The 20,294-nt window shown below is 54.2% G+C and overlaps 1 protein-coding gene across 1 annotated transcript in view; it reads right to left on the bottom strand.

The window, feature by feature from the left end:
- Nucleotides 1-12,740, bottom strand: part of LOC311521355 (uncharacterized protein) — a 47,881-nt gene extending 35,141 nt beyond the window's left edge. Inside the window, exon 1 of the mRNA XM_084629634.1 lies at nt 12,579-12,740. Coding sequence (XP_084485760.1) covers nt 12,579-12,681 — 103 coding nt within the window. The 5' untranslated portion in view covers nt 12,682-12,740. The remainder of the gene's footprint in view (nt 1-12,578) is intronic.
- Between the last annotated feature and the right edge of the window lie 7,554 nt (nt 12,741-20,294).

Raw genomic sequence — 20,294 nt, 5'->3', positions numbered from 1 at the left:
TTTCAGTTTGGGGCTGGGTGGTGGAACGCAGGGAACCCCAGGGCTGGGGTCTAAGCTCCCTGCTCCCCCAGAAGGACTTGACTGAGGGGTCCTGGGTGTACCCACAAGCTCTGTTGTGGACTGTGTTCCTGTTGTCCAATAAACCTTCCATTTTACTGGCTGGCTGAGAGTCTCAGTGAATCCCAGGAAGAGGGGTGCAGGCCCTGGACTCCCCCACACTCCGTGACACCCCCGAGATGTACCGGAAAAGGTTTCGGAGTCAGCGTAAAACCCCTGAGGTCACATATCTAGAACTGGCCCTCCGGATGCAGGGGTATGCCCACAAGTGGACAGCTGGGGCGCAAGCTAAAGAGGACCTGCTTGACCTAATCATACTGGAGCAACTGTATGAACAGTGCCCTTCCGACCTGAGGCTGTGGTTGGTGGACAAAAAGCCAGAGGACCCGCGATGTTCAGGGCAGCTGGCCGACGAGTTTGTGAACAGAGGGTAGGAGGGAGGAGTCCCAAAAGAACAGGTCCGCCATGATGCAGAGAGAGAGTCACCCTGGGACCTCCCAAAGGGGGAACATGGAAAAGCCCCTCCCAAGGGGAACATCAGGTGTCAGGACCAACCGACCAGCTCAAGGGGACCAAAGGGACATTAGCTGCTTTTACTGCGGCCAGAGAGGCCACATACGGACCCAGTGCCCCAGGTTCAAGGACAGACTGAGCAGACCGAAGCTGCACAGGGTTAACTGGGTAGGGACCCAGCTGGACGAGGGGCAGACGGCCCAGACAAGGGGGACTGGCAGCTTACCAGCTGAGCAGGAGGGAAGAGTACCCCAGGCCAGCTCCGCCAGAGGGCTGGAGGCTCTGGACTCAGGGTGCTCGGTTTACACGGTGGATGTGGGGCTGTCCCTCCGGAGAGAGTGCCTTGTTCCCCTGGAGGTGGATGGGAGGAAGGTCAATGGATACTGGGATATGGGCGTGGAGGTGACGCTGGCCCAGCCCGAGGTGGTGGCCCCAGATCGGGTGGTGCCCAACACCTACCTGACCCTGACGGGGGTGGGCGGGACCCCATTTAAGGTGCCCGTGGCAAGGGTACACCTGAAATGGGGGGCCAAGGAGGGCCCCAAGGACATGGGGGTGCACCACCATTTGCCCACTGAGGTTTTGATGGGGAGGAACCTAGAGGACTGGCCAAGCATGCCCCAGACCGCCCTGGTTGTGACCCGTAGCCAGAGCCGGCGAGGGGCACTGCACCCTGATGTTGGGGAGGGTACCACACCAGAGGCGGAGGACCCTACCCTGGTGGGGAGGGAGCACCGAGGGGCACGGCTCGGAGAGGCTGTGGACTCAGACCCGGCCGGTGAGAGGGAGCCGGTCCCCATCCCTTCCCCAGCCGCTGAGTTCCAGGCCGAGTTGAGGAAAGATCCCTCCTTGCGGAAGCTCAGGGACCTGGCCGACCTCAGTGTGGGACGGACCATGAGGAGAGGCTGCCAGCAGAGGTTCCTGTGGGAGAAGGGGTTCCTGTACCGAGAATGGGCTCCCCCAGGGGAAGTGGAGTCCTGTGGGATCAGGAGGCAGCTGGTGGTCCCCCAGAAGTATCGCCGCAAACTACTGTACCTGGCCCATGACATCCCCTTCGCAGGGCACCAGGGAATCCGGCGCACCCGGCAGAGGTTGCTACAGAACTTTTACTGGCCCGGGGTCTTTAATCCGGCAGTATTGCCGATCCTGTGACCCCTGTCAGAGGGTGGAGAAGGCCCGGGACAAGGGGAAAGCGGCTTTGAGACCTTTGCCCATCATAGAGGAGCCTTTCCAGAAGGTGGCCATGGACATCGTGGGACCTCTCAGCAAGACGACCTGGTCGGGGAAGAAATACATTCTGGTGGTGGTAGATTTTGCCACCCGCTACCCCGAGGCAGTGCCCTTAGCTTCCATTGAAGCAGACACCGTGGCCGATGCGCTCCTGACCATTTTCAGCCAAGTGGGGTTCCCCAAGGAAGTCTTGACAGACCAAGGCTCCAACTTCATATCGGCCCTGCTCTGGTGCTTGTGGGAGAAATGTGGGGTCCAGCACAGCTGGGTCTCTGCATACCACTCCCAGTCCAATGGGCTGGTGGGGAGGTTCAATAGGATGCTAAAGATGATGCTGAAAACCTTTATGAACCAGCACCCGCAGGATTGGGACAAGTACTTACCTCACCTGCTGTTCGCGTACAGGGAGGTGCCCCAGGAGTCTACCGGATTTTCGCCTTTCGAACTGTTATATGGAAGGAGGGTGAGGGGCCCCCTGGACCTGATGAGAGACGAGTGGGAGGGGAAGGCCACTCCCGATGGAGAGTCAGTGGTGGAGTATGTCCTGATCTTCCGAGAGAGACTGGCTGAACTCATGGGCCTGGCCAGGGAGAATCTGGCCAGAGCCCAGAGGAAGCAGAAGGTCTGGTATGACCGCACGGCGCGGGCCCGTGCCTACGCCACCGGGGATCCGGTGATGGTTCTCATCCCCGTGAGAAAGAACAAACTACAGGCCGCCTGGGAGGGCCCTTTCAAGGTCGTCAAGCAGCTCAATGAGGTAAACTCTGTGGTGGAGCTGTCGAACCGGGCGCACCACCGCCGGGTGTACCATGTGAATATGATGAAGCCATATTATGCTAGGGGGAATGTGGTGTTGGCCGTGTGCGGACAGTGGGAGGAGCAGGGAGATGACCCTTTAGTAGATCTATTCCCTGGGACCAAAGCTGGTTCCCCCCTGCAAACAATTCCCCTCTCGGATCAGCTAACCCCTGCCCAGCAAACTGAGGTCAGGGGGGTGCTGCATCCGTACGGACAGCTGTTTTCCAACCAGCCTGGACGCACTAATCTGACTGTCCACTGGGTGCAGACAGGGTCGCACCCGCCGATAAGATGCTCCCCCTTCCGAGTCACAGGGAAAACTGCTCAGGACCTGGAAAGAGAGGTCTGTGACATGCTGGCTTTGGGGGTGATCCAGCCATAGAATCAGAGAATATCAGGGTTGGAAGGGACCCCAGAAGGTCATCTAGTCCAACCCCCTGCTCAAAGCAGGACCTATCCCCAATTTTTTCCCCAGATCCCTAAATGGCCTCCTCAAGGATTGAACTCACAACCCTGGGTTTAGCAGGCCAATCCTCAAACCACTGAGCTATCCCTTCCCCGCAGCTATCCCTCCCTTGGGCCTTGCCGGTGGTGCTGGTCCCCAAAAAAGACGGGTTGGTCCGGTTCTGTGTGGACTATCGGAAGCTCAATGCTAGCACCGTATCTGATGCCTACCTCATGCACTCCCCTCAACCATCACAGGCTGAAAGGCCCCTTCTGTCTGCTCCACAGACAAAGAAGAGCCGGACACACTTTCTCCTTTCCCAGACACACAGCTTGGGATCTCATTCCCCTGGTCCCAGCACACAAGGCTGGTCACAGACAACAGCTTGGAGATCGGGGTAGCTCCCTCCATAGGCAAGTCAATACCCCTGACAGACACAGGCACGTTTCCTTCACTGTCCCAATTCTCCACCCAGCTAACAGGTAAGGTCCAGGGACTTTCATCTTCCACTCTCCTCGCCTTCCCACCCTGCTGACTAGACACAGCCATCAGCTCACAAGACTGCCTAGGCTCATCCAAACTTTCCTTACTAAGCACCTTGCCACTCCCAACAGATCCCCTGCCCTGCCTGTGTCTCCCCCCACTCAGCTGGGGTCTCAGCTCCCATTGTGCTCAGCGCTGCCCTTGCTGTCCCAGTGGGGTAGGCAGGGAGCTCTCTGCTTTCCTCACTGCATCAGAGCCAGCCTGAGCCCCTTCTCCAGTGTGCAAGGGGGCGGGGAGCATCTCTCTGTCCCACCCAGCCCCAGGGGTCTGGTTACAGGCAGGCAGGTATCCTGAGCCTAGCCGCTCCTCCCCCATGCCAGCCAGGTCATCTGCATTTTCACTGACCATTTCCCTCTCCGCCGATTGGTTCCCTGGATTCAAATTCAAACCCTTGGCCGTTACAGGAACAGGGCCTGGATCCTGTCCCAAAGAGACACAGTCACCCCATAACAGGGTCTCGCAGCCGGTGTCCTGGAGAACCCCAACGACCAGCCAGCCCCACCCCTCCTGGGTCTGCACAGGGATCTGGGCCATAGGCAGGGCGAGGGGCTTCGTCCCTGGGACCCTCACCCAGCTCACACAGGCCCTCAGCCTCTGAGGCTGCACCACCCAGGGCCTGACACCAGTTCTCTCTGTCCCAGGATCTCGCCACCGCAGGAATGTCTCCCCATTGACCATCCCCTTCCGCTCCCACTGGGGGTCCGAGGGGCCTGGCCCCAGGAAACTCCACACAGACACATAGGTTGGGGTCAGGAGTGGGAGCCTGTCCACATCCCCAACCATCTGGCTGACGGAGTCTGTGGCCTTGGGACCCAGCAAGGGAGCTAGACACCGGGGCTTTTCCGCAGGGTCCCCCTGGTTCAAATCACCATCCTGCTCAAAGGCAGTGAGGTGGCATCCACATCCCCCCCTCCTTAACCAGGGGCAGCAATTTAGTCTCGAGGTTCCCTGCGGAACTGGCCCCCCGGGGTCTATCCCCACTCACCCCGGGGAGGTCCCCGAGACCTCTCCGCTCCCCCACCGCCAGTTCATGCTGCTGCTGCTTCTGCAGCTCTTTCTCGGGCTCTCGCTGTCTCCCACAGTCCTCTTGCTCTCTCGGACTCAGCTCCAATCCCGTCCGGCTCGATCCCCAGATCGGGAACCCGATCGTGAAGACCCCCGTCTGGTCGGGGACAGGAGTCTTGGCGATGCCTGGCTCCCACTCCCGCTGCTCCCAGATCCTGCTATAGCCCCATTTGGGGTCAGGAATCTGTTCCTTAGAGCGGTCATCCTCCTCCAGCTGCACGATGAACTGTGCTTTGGTGAACTTTCCAACACTCAACCCTCTCTTTCTGCACAGGGTTACAATGTCCTTCTTAAGGAGACGGTGAGAGGCCGTCACTCCGCTGTTCCCAAGTTGCTGTGGACTCACAGGCCTGTGTGCTCTCAGCTCCCCACGGTTTCCAGGGAGAACCCCTAGTGTGCCAGCCCTTCTCGAGGTCACCTTCTCTTTGCCAGGGTCGAGCTGCAGACTCCTCCGCCCCTGGGACTGCTCACTGCAATCCCCCAGGGGGGACCCTGTTATTGCAAAAGTCCTTCTCTCTCCCAGGGCCAAGCTGCAGGCTCCTCCTCCCCTGAGACTGCTCACTGCAGTCCCCAGGGGGACCCCATTACTGCACAGTCCTTCTCGCTGGTCACACACTCCCAGGGGTTAACCGCCCCCCGAAACCGCTCCTCTCTGAGCCTTCAGCACGCCTGGTCCTCATCAATCCCCCTTCGTTTTACTGCTCCCCAGTCACTTACTGCAGGAAGCACCATCCGCGGGGTGCAGTACATCCCACCGCTACCACCAGTTGTCCCGGAGTCCCTGGGCGATGCTCTGGAACTGCTCCCTTCAAAGCCAGTCAGGACTCTGCAGGAGCCTCCTCTCTGGGAGCAGCCTGTCTGTAGGACACACAGCTCACACAGCTTCCACCTTCCTGGGTCTGACCTTGGAGCATTCAGCATCCTCTGCCCCTCCGTGCGCTTCCCACAGCAAATCCGCCCAAGCGGGGTCCTGGGGAAGCCAGAGGGTCCTGCCCCCCAACTCCGCAGTCAGACGTGACTCTCAGCCAGCCGGTAAAACAGAAGGTTTATTAGACGACAGGAACATGGTCTAAAACAGAGCTTGTAGGTGCAGAGAACAGGACCCCTCAGTTGGGTCCATTTTGGGGGGCAGTGAGCCAGACAACCCCATCTGCACTTCACTCCATGTCCCCAGCCAGCCCCAAACTGAAACTCTCTCCAGCCCCTCCTCCTCTGGGCTTTGTCCCTTTCCCGGGCCAGGAGGCCACCTGATTCCTTTGTTCTCCAACCCTTTAGCTCTCACCTTGCAGGGGGGAAGGGCCAGGCCATCAGTGGCCAGGAAACAGGGTGTCGGCCATTCTCTGTGTCCAGACCCCTGCACACACCTGCCCTCTAGGGCTCTGCAACGATCATACACCCTTACCCCACCACCTAGATACTTAAGAACTGCGTAGGGGAAACTGAGGCACCCCCACACTATTCAGAAGAAACATTAAGAACAGTTCCGCTTCATCACACCTTACTACCATGGACCTTACAAAGGGCTACTGGCAAGTGCCGCTGGATGCAGATGCCCGGCTGAAATCGGCCTTTATCACCCCTCTGGGGCTCTATGAGTTCCTGACCCTGCCTTTCGGCCTCAAGGGAGCACCGGCCACCTTCCAGCGCCTGGTGGACCAGCTCCTGAGGCGGATGGAGAGTTTTGCCGTGGCGTATACTGATGACATCTGTGTCTTTAGCCAGACCTGGGTGGACCATGTGGGTGACCCAGGTTAGACAAGTGCTGGACCGACTCCAGGGGGGCGGGCTGACTGTAAAAGCGGAGAAGTGCAAGGTGGGGATGGCGGAAGTATCTTACCTGGGCCATCGGGTGGGGAGTGGCTGCCTACAGCCAGAACCAGCTAAGGTGGAGGTGATCGGAGACTGACCCGCTCCCCACACCTAAAAGCAGGTCCAAGCCTTTATTGGGTTGGCAGGATACTACCAAAGATTTGTGCCCCACTTTAGCATCATAGCCACCCCCATCACCGAGCTATGCAAGAAGGGGAAGCCAGACAAGGTGGTCCAGACTGAGCGGTGCCAGGAGGCTTTCTGGGTGCTGAAGGAGGCTCTGGTCAGTGGCCCAGTTCTGGCAAACCCAGACTTTGACAAGCCCTTTATGGTGTTCACCGACGCCTCCGACACGGGACTGGGGTCGGTGTTAATGCAGGAGGATGAAAAGGGGGAGAGACACCCCATCGTGTACCTGAGCAAGAAGTTGCTATCCCGGGAGCAACACTACGCGGCCATCGAGAAGGAGTGCCTGGCCATGGTGTGGGCCCTCAAGAATCATAGAATCATAGAATATCAGGGTTGGAAGGGACCCCAGAAGGTCATCTAGTCCAACCCTCTGCTCAAAGCAGGACCAATTCCCAGTTAAATCATCCCAGCCAGGGCTTTGTCAAGCCTGACCTTAAAAACCTCTAAGGAAGGAGATTCTACCACCTCCCTAGGTAACGCATTCCAGTGTTTCACCACCCTCTTAGTGAAAAAGTTTTTCCTAATATCCAACCTAAACCTCCCCCACTGCAACTTGAGACCATTACTCCTCGTTCTGTCATCTGCTACCATTGAGAACAGTCTAGAGCCATCCTCTTTGGAACACCCTTTCAGGTAGTTGAAAGCAGCTATCAAATCCCCCTTCACTCTTCTCTTCCGCAGACTAAACAATCCCAGCTCCCTCAGCCTCTCCTCATAACTCATGTGTTCCAGTCCCCTAATCATTTTTGTTGCCCTTCGCTGGACTCTCTCCAATTTATCCACATCCTTCTTGAAGTGTGGGGCCCAAAACTGGACACAGTACTCCAGATGAGGCCTCACCAATGTCGAATAGAGGGGAACGATCACGTCCCTCGATCTGCTCGCTATGCCCCTACTTATACATCCCAAAATGCCATTGGCCTTCTTGGCAACAAGGGCACACTGCTGACTCATATCCAGCTTCTCATCCACTGTCACCCCTAGGTCCTTTTCCGCAGAACTGCTGCCTAGCCATTCGGTCCCTAGTCTGTAGCTGTGCATTGGGTTCTTCCGTCCTAAGTGCAGGACCCTGCACTTATCCTTATTGAACCTCATCAGATTTCTTTTGGCCCAATCCTCCAATTTGTCTAGGTCTTTCTGTATCCTATCCCTCCCCTCCAGCGTATCTACCACTCCTCCCAGTTTAGTATCTTCCGCAAATTTGCTGAGAGTGCAATCCACACCATCCTCCAGATCATTTATGAAGATATTGAACAAAACTGGCCCCAGGACTGACCCTTGGGGTACTCCACTGGACACCGGCTGCCAACTAGATATGGAGCCATTGATCACTACCCGTTGAGCCCGACAATCTAGCCAGCTTTCTACCCACCTTGTAGTGCATTCATCCAGCCCATACTTCCTTAACTTGCTGACAAGAATACTGTGGGAGACCGTGTCAAAAGCTTTGCTAAAGTCAAGAAACAATACATCCACTGCTTTCCCTTCATCCACAGAACCAGTAATCTCATCATAAAAGGCAATTAGATTAGTCAGGCATGACCTTCCCTTGGTGAATCCATGCTGGCTGTTCCTGATCACTTTCCTCTCATAGAAGTGCTTCAGGATTGATTCTTTGAGGACCTGCTCCATGATTTTTCCAGGGACTGAAGTGAGGCTGACTGCCCTGTAGTTCCCAGGATCCTCCTTCTTCCCTTTTTTAAAGATTGGCACTACATTAGCCTTTTTCCAGTCATCCGGGACTTCCCCGGTTCGCCACGAGTTTTCAAAGATAATGGCCAATGGCTCTGCAATCACAGCCGCCAATTCCTTCAGCACTCTCGGATGCAACTAGAGCCCTATCTCTTCGGGCGACACTTCGCCGTCTACACCGACCACTCTCCCCTGACCTGGCTGCACCAGATGAAAGGAGCCAACGCCAAACTCCTGAGATGGACCCTGCTCCTGCAGGATTACGACATGGACGTGGTCCACGTGAAGGGAAGTGCCCTGAACTTCCCCAGGTCACTGGTCAGAGTGACCCCGCTCAGTTCAGTCTCAAAGCGGCGAGAGATGTGTCGGAGCAGCGAGTGGGGTGGATTGACCTGGGAATGCCGCAGGGGAGTTTTACTGGGACTGTCTGCATGCGGGATGGGATAGCAGGGGCTGGCTTCACTGGAGGGGCGATACCTGAGCCTGTAACCTGAGCCAGGAGGGGGTTTGGGGTGAGCTGACACCTTTCACCCGGAAAGCTGGACAAAGGCTAGAGGAGGAGTTGGGAGGAGGCTGGGTGAGTCAGCTGGAGGGGGTTTTGAGTTGGGAGCTGACTGGGGAAATGTAGGGAACCCCAAGACTGGGGTCTAAGCTCCCTGGCCCCCAGAAGGACTTGACTGAGGGGTCCTGGTTGTACCAACAAGCTCTGTTTGGGCCTGGGTTCCTGTCGTCCAATAAACCTTCCATTTTACTGCCTGGCTGAAAGTCATGATAAATCGCAGGAAGATGGGGGTGCAGGGCCCTGACTCCCCCACGTTCTGTGACAGCAATCAGTCTAGCTAGGGACAAGTCACTTTCCTGAGAAGCTTTCCTGGGATGCTACAAACAGCCTCTGGCTCATGGCTGCTTAGACACTGCAGGGTCATGTGATCAAGTCACCTGCTACTGGACTCCATGACAGAACACCAGTATTTTTCCACTGGGGAGGTGGGAATCACTCTGAAAGACAAAGGGTTCCCACCACATGTGAAACCCATTTAAGGCAGGGAAGTGAGTTAATCAGGGTTCATTCTTCACTGAATCCCCGCCCAGGATGACTGTGGTGATCATCTAAGAAACAAAGATGAAGGTGGGGAGGACTGAGCCCAGGCTGGGAAGGCGTCTGGCCTGTGAAAGAAATACCTGGAGTTTTGAGCTGCAAGCAAGAGCAGCTTGCCTTAAAGAACCTCGGCAGACTGTCTAAAACAACAGTGAGGGTGAGAAATTACGGCTTGTAACCAGTTTCTTTAGTATCTAAGCTTATATGGCGTTTTTGTTTTATTTGCTGGGTAATACGTTTTGATCTGTTTGCTATCTCTTATAATCACTTAATCTGTCTTGTGTAACCAATAAACGTGTTTTTGTTTTCTCTTTAACCCCCCCAGTTTGTGGAATTCATAACTGGGGGTGGGGCAAAAAGCTGTGCATATCTCTCTCCACATTGAGGGAGGGGTGAATTTCATGAGCTTACGCTGTACAGTTCTCTGTGCAGCGCAAGACGATACAATTTTGGGTTTACTTTCCAGAGGGGGTGAGCACTTGAGTGCTGGGCAATTTCTTAGCTGAAGTGTTCCCATGCAGAGCTGATTTCGGTGTCTGTGTCTTTCTGCCGCTGCATGTGTCCCTACCTGTGTGTGTGTGGAGGAGGCTTGAGGGCCTGGCTCAGCAGGACAGTGTACGGGAGCCCAGGCTGGTGGAACAGGAGGGCCCAGTGGTACCCCAGGACATCAGGTGGCACCCTGGGGAGGGGGGTAACTCGTCACAGGGGTGTTGGGCTGATCTTTGTTGTAGCTGTTGGCTGTTGCAGTCACTGTGCCTAGGGTATCAGCAGCACCAGACCCCTCAAAGGGTGCTCTCTATTATGCCAGGAATCACATTTGGCATTTCCCAGGGCAGGTCCCACGTTTTGGTTTCTCAAGCCACCCCACAGCATCCCAATCTCTCCGTCCTTGCCTGTGCATGGCTGTGGGCCCTCCCAGGGTGACCTGGGCTGGGATTGAGGGCACAAGTCACCCTGACAGGGATCACAGGATGCGAGCAGCAGGATTTGTTACATCTCTTCTGTCCTTCCCCAGAAGGATAACAGGAGACTTGACCACACCCTGTGGCCCCTGACCCACTGGCCAAGCCAGTCCCTGGCAGCACCCGTCCAGCTGGCGCTCTCCCCTGCTGGCGTCTCCAACCAGCCTTCACTAATCCATCCTCATCAGCATTCTCAGGGCAGCTGTCTGTTTCCATGCCTTCCTCGCTTCTGCTAATTGGCTTCACTTCCCTCCCTGCAAACCCACAGGGTGCCAGGAGCTGGTCACTTTCCCCAGACCCATCCCACTGCCGGTATCACCCAGGTGTGGGGGTTGGGGGTTTTGCAGCTTCTCAGACTGCCTTCGTAGCTGCTGCCCAACTCAGGGCTCAAAACACAGAGAATTGCAACTGCCCCAGAGGGGAGAGGCGAGAGCTTACAGGCCCGTGATCCAAACCAAGGTGCAAATCAGCGCTGGGCAGGACAAGCAAGTAACTCATCAAACGCACAACAGGAATCGCACCAGCTCACAACCACAACCCCTGGGCTACACAGAGAGATGTCAGACAGCTCTATCCGTCTCCTTGTCACTCACACAGGCCCCCCGTCTCTTACCTACACCCCATCCCAGGCAAACCAAGTTCTCAGCCGCAGTCACCCGGGGACTCCCAGAAACCTTAACTCTGCGTTCCTGGGGATGGCTGGCTCTTCCCAAGATTGTGGGGCTGAGTAGGGCGTTACCGCCCTTTGCACCTATTGCTGTGATGCAGGTTCTGCGAACTGCAGGCTGGTGCTGTCAGCAGGGGGCGCTGTGCACTGTGGGGAGGTTGGAGCCATCAACTGTTAGACAAGGGCAGGGGGCAGTGACCTTGGGGTTTTTCTTGCTCCTGCCGGCCACCTCTGCTTGGGCCTGCACAGGCTGGTGTGAGCCACGCCCCCTGCACACGTTCCTCGCCCGGGTTCATGCCCGCAGTCACTCTGCCCTGCTGAGCGGAGGGTCCCCACCGTGCCCACAGGGTATCGCAGCCGGCCATTTACCAGCAGGACACCGACTCGTAGCTAGGCTTGGAAGGATGCGGTTTTTAATAGGTACGTGTCCGTAGATGTGGATTTCGCCGCACTCGCACCGGCGGAAGAGCTATTCCCAGCCACGATAGAAATGTGCAGCTAGGCAAAGGAAGTAAAACGCGGCTGGAGAACTCACTAAAGGTTGATTGAGGGATATTTAGTCTGTATGTCGACAGTTTGTTTTTAATGGTTATAGAGCTTTAACATTGTGAATCGCAACATCTACTGCCATGAAATAATTATTGTCCAACTCTCCCTCCGTCCCTTCCCAAAACTGTGAAAATTTAAATCAATTTGAAAAAATGCTTAGAAATGAGCATTGCTGTTATCCGTGGAAATTATACAAAAATACAAGTTCCGCTGAGGCTACTCATAGTTCAGGCTCCCCCGGCAGAGAGGGGTGCTTACTGGGGCACTCCCAGGCGCTCCGTACAGAAAGCTGCCAGCCCCACAGTACAGCGCCGGTGTCAACGTGCATCTGCTATGGAAACGAATCCCTGCTGCATGGTCCCATCACTCATACCAGGTACACCCCCCCTCTCCAGTGGGCACTGAGAATGCAATGAACTCGTTACAGGAATGAGCCCACTGTGCTGGGGGCTCCAGGAGGGTCTGCATGGCTCAGAGGGAGCAGGGAGCTCAGGGTGGCTGGCTGGACTCCTGCTCCTGGTACCAGAGTTGTTCCCGGAAAAGAAACAGAGCCCCACAGGTTCTCCCCCACCCACGCGTGGGACTCACACCTGCCCCGCAGGGAACTGGTGATACTATTTGTAGGGTAGCATGAAGGCCACTTCCCCGGGCTTCTTATCCCCAGTCCAGAGACAGACGCTGACCTGTCTGCTGCTCCCAGGGGGGGACCTGCTTCCCCGAGGGGCGCACAGCTGCAGCTCTCACTTGGGCCCCCCCAGGGGAACATGGTTTCCTGCCCCAGCATCACCCTCAGCTGCCTTTCACCCCAGCTCTCTGAGCGGTGCTTGGCGCTGAGCCCCTCAGGCTCTGGCATGGACGCAGAGGGCAGCCCCCTCCCGGGACAACTGCAGCAAGACTGACAGGCAAAGCCCAGCAGCCACTTGCAGCCAGGGGAGCAGCAAAGCCTGAGTCGGGTCCTACCTGGAGTCTTGGGGCGGCTGGAACTGGGCAGTCCTGCTCCCTGGGCAGACAGCAGTGGGGGAAGGGCCAGGAGAAGGGCCAGAGCCGACACCTGCAGGGCCATGTTCCAAGACAGCCCCAGGGCAGAACTCAGCCCCAGGCGCTCTGCCTCTCTGCTCAGCTCCCGTGTGAGCTCAGCGTGGCAGAGACCAGCGAAGAAAGGAAACAGCCAGACACACAGAGATTGCATGTGGTGCAAGAGCTTCCTCCTTGGAGATGGAAACTCCTGTCAGAGCTGCTCTTGTTTCTCTCCGGGTCTGCTGGGGCACCATGTGGCTTCAGGCCTGTTCTGTAACCTCGCTGCTCTGTGAGCTGTCAGGGGAACATACAATCTGCTGCTTCCCCTCATCACTGGGCCAGGACTCCTAGGTCCCTTTGGCCCATGCCCAGCTTGCGGGGCCTGGGGGAGGGGAGGCAGTAAGGGGACGTGAGCGCAGCCAGCCCCCGGCACTAACCCCTTTGTGCTGCACACGAAGGGGGTCTCTTGACACACGGTGTAAAAGGTTTTAAAATCATGTTATGAAAAAGTACAAAGATGCCTTATACGTATTTCTTATCCAGCAGGAGAGTGAGTTTGTGTGTGTATGGGGGTGGGGGGGATGTGAGAAAACCTGGATTTGTGCTGGAAATGGCCCACCTTAATTATGCACATTGTAGGGAGAATGCTCACTTTGGATGAGCTATTACCAGCAGGATAGTGAGTTTGTGTGTGTGGTTTTTGGGAGGGGGGTGAGGGGGTGAGAGAACCTGGATTTGTGTAGGAAATGGCCCAACTTGATTATCATGCACATTGTGTAAAGAGTTGTCACTTTGGATGGGCTATCACCAGCAGGAGAGTGAATTTGTGTGTGGGGGTGGAGGGTGAGAAAACCTGGATCTGTGCTGGAAATGGCCCACCTGATGATCACTTTAGATAAGCTATTACCAGCTGGACAATGGGGTGGGAGGAGGTATTTTTTCATATTCTCTGTGTATATATAAAGTCTGCTGCAGTTTCCACGGCATGCATCTGATGAAGTGAGCTGTAGCTCACGAAAGCTCATGCTCAAATAAATTGGTTAGTCTCTAAGGTGACACAAGTCCTCCTTTTCTTTTTGTATTTCTTACAGTACATTTTTCAGCAGCTGAGCGATGGTTCTTCAGAAGACTTGGAGGTTCTGGACACCGACAGCTCCGAAGTGCCGAGCGGATTGGGCCTCATCAGTTTTTGCCCAGACCCAAAACCAGATGCTCAACAAACTTCCTCCTGGTAGAAGACTTAGTAGGGGAAGTAGAAGTAGAAGTGCAACGTAGGCAGCAGTGACCATGAGATGGTCGAGTTCAGGATCCTGATGCAAGGAAGAAAGGAGACCCAAAACCAGATGCTCAGCAAACTTCCTCCTGGTAGAAGACTTAGTAGGGGAAGTAGAAGTAGAAGTGCAACATAGGCAGCAGTGACCATGAGATGGCCGAGTTCAGGATCCTGACACAAGGAAGAAAGGAGAGCAGCAGAATGTGGACCCTGGACTTCAGAAAAGCAGACTTTGACTCCCTCAGGGAACTGATGGGCAGGATCCCCTGGGAGAATAACATGAGGGGAAAGGAGTCCAGGAGAGCTGGCTATATTTTAAAGAAGCCTTATTGAGGTTACAGGGACAAACCATCCCGATGCGCAGAAAGAATAGTAAATATGGCAGGCGACCAGCTTGGCTTAACAGTGAAATCTTTGGTGAGCTTAAACTCAAAAAGGAAGCTTACAAGAAATGGAAACTTGGTCAGATGACTTGGGAGGAGTATCAAAATATTGCTCGAGCATGCAGGGATGTAATCAGGAACACCAAGGCACAATTGGAGTTGCAGCTAGAAAGGGATGTGAAAGGGAACAAAAAAGGTTTCTTCAGGTATGTTAGCAACAAGAAGAAAGTCAAGGAAAGTGTGGGCCCCTTACTGAATGGGGGAGGCAACCTAGTGACAGATGATGTGGAAAAAGCTAATGTACTCAATGCTTTTCTTGCCTCTGTCTTCACAGACTAGGGATATGTTTACACTACGAAATTAGGTCGAATTTATAGAAGTCGTTTTTTTAGAAATCGTTTTTATATATTCTAGTGTGTGTGTGTCCCCACAGAAAATGCTCTAAGTGCGTTAACTCGGCGGAGTGCTTCCACCGTACCGAGGCAAGCGTCGACTTCCGGAGTGTTGCACTGTGGGTAGCTATCCCACAGTTCCCGCAGCCTCCACTGCCCATTGGAATTCTGGTTGAGATCCCAATGCCTGATGGGGCTAAAACATTGTCGCGGGTGGTTCTGGGTACATATTGTAAGGCCCCCGTTCCCTCCCTCCCTCCGTGAAAGCAGCAGCCTTTTTGCGCCTTTGCGTTTTGCGCCTTTTTTCTTGAGTTATCCATGCAGATGCCATACCACGGCAAGCATGGACCCCGCTCAGCTAACCGTCACCGTGTGTCTCCTGGGTGCTGGCAGACGTGGTACTGCATTGCTACACAGCAGCAGCAACCCCTTGCCTTATGGCAGCAGACGGTACAGTAGGACTGGTAGCCGTCATCGTCATGTCCAAGGTGCTCCTGGCCACGTCGGCCAAGAGCGCCTGGGCAGACATGGGCGCAGGGACTAAATTTGGAGTGACTTGACCAGGTCATTCTCTTTAGTCCTGCAGTCAGTCCTATTGAACCGTCTTATGGTGAGCAGGCAGGTGATATGATTGCTAGCAGTCCTATTGTACCATCTTCTGCCTGGCAGGCAAGAGATGTGGATGGCTAGCAGTCCTTCTGCACCGTCTGCTGCCAGCCAAAGATGTAAAAGATAGATGGAGGATCAAAACAAGAAATAGGCCAGATTTGTTTTGTACTCATTTGCTTCCCCCCCGTCTAGAGGACTCATTCCTCTAGGTCACACTGCAGTCACTCACAGAGAAGGTGCAGCAAAGTAAATCTAGCCATGTATCAATCAGAGGCCAGACCAACCTGCTTGTTCCAATAAGAACAATTACTTAGGTGCACCATTTCTTATTGGAACCCTCCGTGAAGTCCTGCCTGAAATACTCCTTGATATAAAGCCACCCCCTTTGTTGATTTTAATTCCCTGTAAGCCAGCCCTGTAAGCCATGTCATCAGTCGCCCCTCCCTCCGTCAGAGCAACGGCAGACAATCGTTCCGCGCCTTTTTTCTGTGCAGACGCCATACCAAGGCAAGCATGGAGGCTGCTCAGCTCACTTTGGCAATTAGGAGCACATGCAACACCACACGCATTATCCAGCAGTATATGCAGCACCAGAACCTGGCAAAGCGATACCGGGCGAGGAGGCGACGTCAGCACGGTCCCGTGAGTGATCAGGACATGGACACAGCATGGGCCCTGCCAATGCATGCATCATGGTGCTAATGGGGCAGGTTCATGCTGTGGAACGCCGATTCTGGGCTCGTGAAACAAGCACAGACTGGTGGGACCACATAGTGTTGCAGGTCTGGGACAATTCCCAGTGGCTGCGAAACTTTCGCATGCGTAAGGGCACTTTCATGGAACTTTGTGACTTGCTTTCCCCTGCCCTGAAGCGCATGAATACCAAGATGAGAGCAGCCCTCACAGTTGAGAAGCGAGTGGCGATAGCCCTGTGGAAGCTTGCAACGCCAGACAGCTACCGGTCAGTTGGGAATCAATTTGGAGTGGGCAAATCTACTGTGGGGGCTCCTGTGATGCAAGTAGCTCACGCAATCAAAGATCTGCTGATATCAAGGGTCGTGACCCTGGGAAATGTGCAGGTCATAGTGGATGGCTTTGCTGCAATGGGATTCCCTAACTGTGGTGGGGCCATAGACGGAACCCATATCCCTATCTTGGCACCAGAGCACCAAGCCGGCGAGTACATAAACCGCAAGGGGTACTTTTCGATAGTGCTGCAAGCTCTGGTGGATCACAAGGGACGTTTCACCAACATCAACGTGGGATGGCCGGGAAAGGTGCATGACGCTCGCATCTTCAGGAACTCTGGTCTGTTTCAAAAGCTGCAGGAAGGGACTTTCTTCCCAGACCAGAAAATAACTGTTGTGGATGTTGAAATGCCTGTATGTATCCTTGGGGACCCAGCCTACCCCTTAATGCCATGGCTCATGAAGCCGTACACAGGCAGCCTGGACAGTGGTCAGGAGCTGTTCAACTACAGGCTGAGCAAGTGCAGAATGGTGGTAGAATGTGCATTTGGACGTTTAAAGGCGCGCTGGCGCAGTTTACTGACTCGGTTAGACCTCAGCGAAACCAATATTACCACTGTTATTACTGCTTGCTGTGTACTCCACAATATCTGTGAGAGTAAGGGGGAGACATTTATGGTGGGGTGGGAGGTTGAGGCAAATCGCCTGGCTGCTGGTTACGCGCAGCAAGACACCAGGGCGGTTAGAAGAGCACAGGAGGGCGTGGTGCGCATCAGAGAAGCTTTGAAAACCAGTTTCATGACTGGCCAGGCTACGGTGTGAAAGTTCTGTTTGTTTCTCCTTGATGAAACCCCCCACCCCTTGGTTCACTCTACTTTCCTGTAAGCCAACCTCCCTCCCCTCCCCCCTTCGATCACCGCTTGCAGAGGTAATAAAGTCATTCTTGCTTCACATTCATGCATTCTTTATTCATTCATCCACAAATAGGGGGATGACTACCAAGGTAGCCCAGGAGGGGTGGTGGAGGAGGGAAGGAAAATGCCACACAGCACTTTAAAAGTTTACAACTTTAAAATTTATTGAATGCCAGCCTTCTGTTTTTTGGGCAATCCTCTGTGGTGGAGTGGCTGGTTGGCCGGAGGCCCGCCCACCACGTTCTTGGGCGTCTGGGTGAGGAGGCTATGGAACTTGGGGAGGAGGGTGGTTGGTCACACAGGGGTTGTAGTGGTGGTCTGTGGTCCAGCTGCCTTTGCTGCAGCTCAACCATACGCTGGAGCATATTGGTTTGATCCTCCAGCAGCCTAAGCATTGAATCCTGCCTCCTCTCATCACACTGCCGCCACATTTGAGCTTCAACCCTGTCTTCAGCCCGCCACTTACTCTCTTCAGCCCGCCACCTCTCCTCCTGGTCATTTTGTGCTTTCCTGCACTCTGACATTATTTGCCTCCACGCATTCGTCTGTGCTCTGTCAGTGCGGGAGGACAGCATGAGCTCAGAGAACATTTCATCACGAGTGCGTTTTTTTTTTCTTTCTAATCTTCACTAGCCTCTGGGAAGGAGAAGATCCTCTGATCATTGAAACACATGCAGCTGGTGGAGAAAAAAAAAAAGGGACAGCGGTATTTAAAAAGACACATTTTATAGAACAATGGGTACACTCTTTCACAGTAAACCTTGCTGTTAACATTACATACATAGCATATGTGCTTTCGTTACAAGGTCGCATTTTGCCTCCCCCCCACCGCGTGGCTACCCCCTCAACTCTCCCCCCTCCCCGTGGCTAACAGCGGGGAACATTTCTGTTCAGCCACAGGCAAACAGCCCAGCAGGAACGGGCACCTCTGAGTGTCTCCTGAAGAAAAGCACCCTATTTCAACCAGGTGACCATGAATGATATCTCACTCTCCTGAGGATAACACAGAGAGATAAAGAACGGATGTTGTTTGAACGCCAGCAAACATACACTGCAATGCTTTGTTCTACAATGATTCCCGAGTACGTGCTACTGGCCTGGAGTGGTAAAGTGTCCTACCATGGAGGACGCAATAAGGCTGCCCTCCCCAGAAACCTTTTGCAAAGGCTTTGGGAGGACATCCAGGAGAGCCGCGAATGCCAGGGCAAATGAATCCTTTCACATGCTTGCTTTTAAACCATGTATAGTATTTTAAAAGGTACACTCACCGCCTGCTGGGTCCAGGAGGGTGGGTTCGGGGGGTACTGGCTCCAGGTCTAGGGTGAGAAACAGTTCCTGGCTGTCGGGAAAACCAGTTTCTCCGCTTGCTTGCTGTGAGCTATCTACAACCTCATCATCATCATCATCATCATCTTCTTCGTCCCCAACACCTGCTTCTGTGTTGCCTCCATCTCCATTGAAGGAGTCAAACAACACGGCTGGGGTAGTGGCGGCTGAAACCCCTAAAACGGCATGCAGCTTATCATAGAAGCGGCATGTTTGGGGCTCTGACCCGGAGCGACCATTCGCCTCTCTGGTTTTCTGGTAGCCTTGCCTCAGCTCCTTAAGTTTCACGCGGCACTGCTTTGGGTCCCTGTTATGGCCTCTGTCCTTCATGCGCTGGGAGATTTTGACAAATGTTTTGGCATTTCGAAAACGGGTACGGAGTTCTGATAGCATGGATTCCTCTCCCCAAACAGCGATCAGATCCCGTACCTCCTGTTCGGTCCATGCTGGAGCTCTTTTGCGATTCTGGGACTCCATCATGGTCACCTCTGCTGATGAGCTCTGCATGGTCACCTGCAGCTTGCCATGCTGGCCAAACAGGAAATGAGATTCAAAAGTTTGCGGTTCTTTTCCTGTCTACCTGGCCAGTGCATCTGAGTTGAGAGTGCTGTCCAGAGCAGTCACAGTGGAGCACTCTGGGATAGCTCCTGGAGGCCAATACCATCGAATTGTGACCACAGTACCCCAAATTCGACCCAGTAAGGCCAATTTAAGTGCTAATCCACTTGTCAGGGGTGGAGTAAGGAAATCGATTTTAAGAGCCCTTTAAGTCGAAAAAAAGGGCTTCATCATGTGGACGGGTGCAGGTTTACATCGATTTAATGCTGCTAAATTCGACCTAAAGTCCTAGTGTAGACCAGGGCTAGGTCAGCTCCCAGACTGCTGCACTGGGCAGCACAGCATGGGGAGGAGGTGAGCAGCCCTCAGTGGTGAAAGAACAGGTTAAGGACTATTTAGAAAAGCTGGACATGCACAAGTCCATGGGTCCAGATCTAATGCATCCGAGGGGGCTGAGGGAGTTGGCTGATGTGATTGCAGGGCCATTGGTTATTATCTTTGAAAATTCGTGGTGATTGGGAGAGGTCCCGGACAATTGGAAAAAGGCAAATATAGTGCCCGTATTTCAAAGAGGGAAGAAAGAGAACCCAGGGAACAACAGACCGGTCAGCCTAACCTCAGTCCACAGCAAAATCATGGAGCAGGTCCTCAAAGAATCCATTTTGAAGCACTTGGAGGAGAGGAAGGTGATCAGGAACAGTCAGCATGGATTCACCAAGGGCAAGTCATGCCTTACTAATCTAATTGCCTTCTATGACGAGATAACCAGCTCTGTGGATATGGGGAAAGTGGTGGACGTGATATATCTTGACTTTAGCAAAGCTTTTGGTAGGGTCTCCCACAGTATTCTTGCCAGCAAGTTAAAAAAGTATGGATTGGATGAATGGACTGTAAGGTGGAAAGAAAGCTGGCTTGATTGTCGGGCTCAATGGGTAGTGATCAATGGCTCGATATCTAGTTGGCAGCTGGTATCAAGTGGAGTGCTCCAGGGGTTGGTCCTGGGGCCGGTTTTGTTCAACGTCTTTATTAATGATCTGGATGATGGGATGGATTGCACCCTCAGCAAGTTTGCAGATGACACTAAGCTGGGGGGAGAGGTAGATATGCTGGAGGGTAGGGATAGGGTCTAGAGTGTCCTAGACAAATTGGAGGATTGGGCCAAAAGAAATCTGATGAGGTTCCACAAGGACAAGTGCAGAGTCCTGCACTTAGGATGGAAGAATCCCATGCACTGCT

The sequence above is a fragment of the Lepidochelys olivacea genome, assembly GCF_965140295.1.
Source record: "Lepidochelys olivacea isolate rLepOli2 genome assembly, chromosome: 5".
In the NCBI taxonomy this organism is placed as follows: domain Eukaryota; kingdom Metazoa; phylum Chordata; order Testudines; family Cheloniidae; genus Lepidochelys; species Lepidochelys olivacea.
This window is presented reverse-complemented; position numbering and strand designations above follow the sequence as displayed.